Source organism: Gambusia affinis, linkage group LG04, assembly GCF_019740435.1.
Source record: "Gambusia affinis linkage group LG04, SWU_Gaff_1.0, whole genome shotgun sequence".
NCBI classification, from domain to species: Eukaryota; Metazoa; Chordata; class Actinopteri; order Cyprinodontiformes; family Poeciliidae; genus Gambusia; species Gambusia affinis.
The window spans coordinates 2,902,658-2,908,657 of NC_057871.1; the positions used below are offsets into that span (position 1 = coordinate 2,902,658).

General features: G+C 37.0%; 1 protein-coding gene across 1 annotated transcript in view; it reads right to left on the minus strand.

The window, feature by feature from the left end:
* coro2aa (coronin 2Aa) overlaps positions 1-5,221 on the minus strand; it is a 37,215-nt gene extending 31,994 nt beyond the window's left edge. Inside the window, exon 1 of the mRNA XM_044113380.1 lies at positions 4,894-5,221. Within this exon, the coding sequence (XP_043969315.1) occupies positions 4,894-4,908 (15 nt within the window). The 5' untranslated portion in view covers positions 4,909-5,221. The remainder of the gene's footprint in view (positions 1-4,893) is intronic.
* Between the last annotated feature and the right edge of the window lie 779 nt (positions 5,222-6,000).

Here is a 6,000-nt window from a genome sequence, read left to right on the forward strand (position 1 = left end):
GATCGCTGCGCAACACGGATGACCTCATGATCAGAGCCCTGCTGCAACTCGTTCAGCCAAACCAGAGCTTTAATGTGAGGGAAAATAAATCTGAGGCTCAGGTAATAAAAATTTACATTTATTTTATTTGAACACAATCTGACCTCATCCTGATTACATAAATCGGTTCTCCTTTATTGCTTTATGTACCCGAGACTTTTTCCTGAAGTATTATTGATCCAAATCACTTTAAAAGATAGAAGTTACAAAACAACTGAGACGTTAAAAACGATGTGAGTGGAACAGAAATCACATTCTCTACTCGAGTAGAAATACAGATACTTGTATGAAAAAATACTGTTGCAGAGTTAAGAGTACAAGTTGAACCGTTTTACTGAAATAAAAGTAGAAAGGTACAAGTTTTGAAATGTACTTAAGTACAAGCAGTAAAAAGTATTTAATGCTTTGTTAGAGAAATATTTTGTTCAGCGTAGTTGCTAAATATAGTGATAAATATTTTTGCTCACCTGCACGTTGGCGATATTTAGCAACCTTGCTAAGTGTTTAGCCTGGTTGCTAAATATTTAACTGACCAACAAATGTTAGCAACATGTTGGTTGGAATATTTAACTAAATATTAACCAAGTAAATATTTGGTTGTTAATACTGGCTCAGAACCAAACAAAACATTATTTCCAAAATAAATGTCTTGCTTTCTTGACAAATATTTAAACATTTAGCTGTTGAATTAAATATTTAGTTTAACGCATGAAAGAAATTATGAAAATATGATTAATCCTAACACTTTTCTTCAAGCTAAATAACAAAATATCATTATTTTTTTATTCTGTAATCCATAATCAATCAGATTTTTCTGCATTTCACCAACTGATCGCCGGCTGATCGATGATTTAACTTCAGCCTGACAGACACGTTTCAGGCTCTCAGGGCCACAGCTGAAGATTCGCTCAGCAGCATTCCTGCAGCTTTTACAGGAGCCATCAGGTGAATAAATGATCTGAGTGACAGACAGACGTCAAGATAACATAAAAACTTCCTTTTCACGTCAAAAGAGAAAACATTCGAGCCGACATTCTGAAGAAACGATCCTGCACGTCGCAAACCGCCCAGATCACCGACTGGACAGCGACTGGGAATCTGAGGAATGTGTATGATGGCGAACCAGAGGAGCAGGTGGATGTTTTACGGCGTAACGTAGAAGTGCAACAAGATTTTAGTAGAAATTCAACAGAAACTCCTCTTTCCCCATAAGACTTCCTGGAAAACAGTTTAATATTCGGGTTATTCAGAGCAGCGGAGATAAGCAGCCAGGCCATTAGTGTTTGGCAGACAGTCAGGAGTTCTGGTGTTGCGCCAACTTGGATAGAAAGTGTTGGCCCGACACCTCCTGAACTATATAATGATTCGAGTTACTCAGAGCTGCTCAGGTTGGATAATAAAAGGCAGGAGGATAATACACCCCGGAGGACTACAGCGCCACGCAAAAGTATTTACACCGCCTGCAAGTTTTCTGCTGGAAAACCAGGAAAACTTTGCCAGAATTCCACATAATAAACAAAAGGAGTCAATTATTGTAAACTGGGTGTAAAAATGTTGTATAGGATTCAAATTCTGTTTCATAGATAATCTGGAAAGTGTGGCATGCATCTACGTTCACCAAATTGATACGTAGAAGAACCACGTTTTGAAGAAATTACAAATGAAATTCTCAAAGGGTTTATAAACTTTGTTTTCCAGGCACATACTGCCATTTTATAGCATAACTAAGTAATTATATTATCTTCAGTTTTAAAAAAGCTGAATATATCAAATATTATTTTAAAGAAATTTTACTTCCTGATTTAATGCCTTGAAATTGGGTCTCTGTCTCTTTAAAACTCCGCCTTCAGGAAGTGATCACATCATCACTCCTCTATTAACCCTTTCATTACATTTTACCTCGTTTAGCAGTTATGAGCTCAGCAGTTCCACCAAGTATTTGCTAATTGCTGATGGCTAGTCTGAAGGAGCTGAGTGGGGGAGGAGCCACGCCTCGAAGGCGGAGCCAAGTCCAACCCAGCATTTTGCACAGCTACATGGTTGCCATGGAGATTAAAGGACTTCTCAAAAATGCATGAAAGAATCAATGCAACACTCCAGGTTTGTTTTTGTTGAGGAAATAACATTAAAACATGAAGTAACGCTAAAAAAGAAAAAGTCAGTGTTGCTTAATACTGCCAGCTTTTGGTCCCTTCCTGCCAGTCAGACTGGATGGAGAACATCTGAGCTGATCACGTTTCAAACCCGCTGGTTTATCATAAACACAGTGAAACACACTGAAGTTTGTCTTTGTTCTGGCCGGCGTGAAAATTTGCATTTGATCACAAATGAGCAACAACCGACCTCTTGTTTCTCCTCCTGACTTAAAACCTGCTCAATTAATGCAGGCAGTATCCATTTCTTAATTTCTATGCTAATGCCTTCTAAAGTTTCCTCACTTATGCACATTTTTTGCAACTAATAAAACTTCTTAAAAACTCAAAACCTGAGCAAGAGATTCAAATAAATTGTAAAGACGGTGTTCTGAGTGGGAGCAACTAAAGATGTGTGGATAATTTTAACTCCCTCTAAAACCTTTTATAAATGCCCATTTCAATAGTTCACACACCAAATATACCTTAATATGCATCAAACTACGACTGTGTGTTAGAACCACTGCAGGCAGTAAAGACAAAAAATATATTTCTGAGCTTGAAAAATCTAAAATTTGCTAGAAAAAAAATCCCTTAAAGCTTTAGATTAATCTCTGAAGCCTAACCAGAAATAAGCTGCAAGTAAATATAAAATACTGCAGAAGTATTTTGCCAAAGATGCTAAAGATGTAAATTACAAAGAGTTAACCCTGAAAATATCACGGTCTGAACATTTTCTCATGGTGCCAAAGGAGAACAGAAAACGAGCAAGTCGTCTGTAAATCGTGGCCGTGCACCGTTACACTCGGCTCGTTAAGCACAGATCTTTCCACTGGGTTTGTCTATTGTCTCCAGTTTGTTTACATTCAGACAGCAGAGTGAAACAATGGATGGGAAGCATACAGCGACCCACTGGGGGGGGTCAAAGTTCAGCCACATACGGCTTACTGTAACCCAGGAATTGTAACTTTTTATGAGCAGAAACACGGATGATGCAGATTTTTATTCCCCATGGGCAACATGTTGATATTTTTGACTGTTTAAGCTACAAAATAGATTAAAAAATGTCGATATTAACCAGTTAATGTGCGATTTTGTGAGTACAGGAGAGATACGTGTCTGCATGTCTTTCTATTTTCTTTCTTTCTGAAGTTCTTTCTTGATTTTCTTTGGCATTCAGCCTCTTTTTTGCAAACTTTCAGTCTGATCTGTGCAGCCAAATATGAGAAAATGCCAGATCAGCTTAAAGACAAGAAAAATCAAGAGTAAAAACCTAAAAAAAAAAAAAAAAAAAAAAAAAAAAAAATCAATGCTCTGGAAAGTCAAAGCTGTCAAAGTCTAAAGTACAACTTAAGAAGCTCTGGAGACTTTAAAAGACTTTGGTTTAAAACAATTGCACAACAATAGAGTTGCTTTAACTTCCAAAACTGTCACATAAATTAAATACTTAACCTTCTTTAAACACAGGCAACAATAAAACAAAAACATTTCATTTGCAACTGAAAAACTGCTGAAGTCGAACCTGACGTGAGAAAGTTGCCAGTTTGATCATTTCTTGTGGAAATTTATTACACAGAGAAAGAAAAAAATAATAATCCAAGTGTTTATCACTTTCAGTGGAAATGGTCTTATAAAACAAATTAAAACACAAATATTCAGCTTCTCAGTAGATTACAGAGACTTGAGTCAGACCACGGTAATTAAAATAAAAAATGTTTTAAATCTATGAACCGAACTGAATACGCTGCGTTTCCATTGACCATTTAGTTTCACAGTTTGACATTTTGAAAATAAATTTGCTGAAATGGAAACAATGGCAATTAAAATAAAATTCTTTTTTTTAAATATAAAAACGTTTTGACACTAGGATGACGTAGTTGACCGTATCTAAAATTGGTTTACTTTGCAGAATTGCAATGCAAAAACACTTCTTCCACACACACACACACCGACGAGCAACCTGACCAACAACTGGATGTTACTCCTGGGGGAAACCACAAAGAAGACGATACCAGGAAGTAGGAGGAGGATCGTGGCGCTGCATGTTTTTAATGACTTATGTAAAGAAACTTTTCCACGTGTGATTTTAATTGAGTTCCTTATTTAGTGGAAACACAGCAATTGAAAAATTGTGTTCTTTTTTTATTAGCAAAATACAGACAAATATTTAGGCTCATTTGTCGTGGAAACGCAGCAAATGTGTGAACGTTTTGTTAATATCCTTAAAATTGATGATTGGATCTGATGAAGTCACAGGTACAGTTACCTGATGATATGTGAAAGTATGTCACTTTCACACTTTTTACCCCCACACTTTTTCCTTCCACTTAACTTTACATTAATCAGCTTAATCACTGTGAAACTGTGCTAAACATTTCTCCTGTGAAAATTATTTTTTAGCTCTAATTTTCAGTTACATTTTTCATTACCTTCAAGCATAAAAAAAGACAAAAACATCACGTAAATTTACAGAAAATGAACCCTTGAATTATACATTTACTTTATTTTTTCGATGATGCACCAGCATGACTGACCGCGTTCATCCATCGTGCAACAGTGTGAAGGTTAAAAACACTCATCCTGATGTTAAAGCCTGTTATTCCCGGAGCCGCATGGCAGCTCTGCAGCTCAGACTCTGCAAAGCTCCAGAAATAATCCCTCCACAGAAACACATCGGCAACTTTAAATGACAGAAATAGAAATAAAAACCCAGCGAACACACCTTTGAGACGGTCATGTGTTGGTTTCTCCTGGAAGAGGACTCTGCTGGTGCTGCTGGACTCGGAACCGGATCCGGTGGCACTTTGCGGCGTCGTTAGATCATCGGTGGCAGCTGCATGGCGGCCGCTGGAAAAGTCACAATGTCCGGCTTCACCTTGTGAGACCCACAAGTCTGTCTGGAAAACGGAAAAAAACTAAAAATCTGCAGAAACTGGAAGACAGGGCGGTTCGGCGTCCTGACAGAGTGTTGAAGTCCGGAGAGGAAGAGGAAGAGGAGGAAGAGGAGGAAGATGATGCGACGACTGTGGGAGGAAGAGGAGGGAGGGGCGAGGGCATCAGGTGCAACTCCAGGAAATTAGAATTAGAAACAGCTGCTATAAATGGAATAAAATCCATTCAGCAAGAAAAACAAACACATTTCATCTTAAAAATACGTCAAATGAATAAACTTATATTTAAAAAAAAGGTAATTATCAGGGAAAGTGGTGAATTATTTTGACTCCATTATTGAGTTTTTGGTTGATGAGAGCTGAAACGGGTGATTACTTGATTACTGAGCGATTTTAACAAAGGTCCAGGTGCGACCCTAAACATTCTGGGTTCGGGGGGATCCGAACCCTGCTGGGCCTCCGGTTCTTTCTGTTATTTCTTATTTATGCATAATTTTGGTTGTGTTGATGCAAATAGCCTAAGTTTTGCCAGGTTGTGCATTTTGGGATGAATTTATTTTGTCCATTCCCTCTTTATGTATATTAAATAGAACAGTTTACATATCTTTGACAAGAATATTTTTTTAGAACACTATGTTTTGCTGTTTTCCACAAAATTTCCCAAAAATTGAAATATGAGTGGGGGAAATCTACTTTCTTGAATTGTTAATTTCGTACAAGGGGTTAAAAATAATGCTCAGTCAGTGTCAAGTCTATTTTTCCAATGGGTCCAAAGGTAAGAACAACTAAAACTGACTCAAAAAAGTTACGTTTCAGAAAATTCATAACTTCTTGGTAAATTGTGATAAAGTCAATAGCAACATTTATCAAGAAAACATAACAATTTATTGAACAATAATAGTTTTATAACAATCTTTACAAGAGCTTTAATTTTAAGG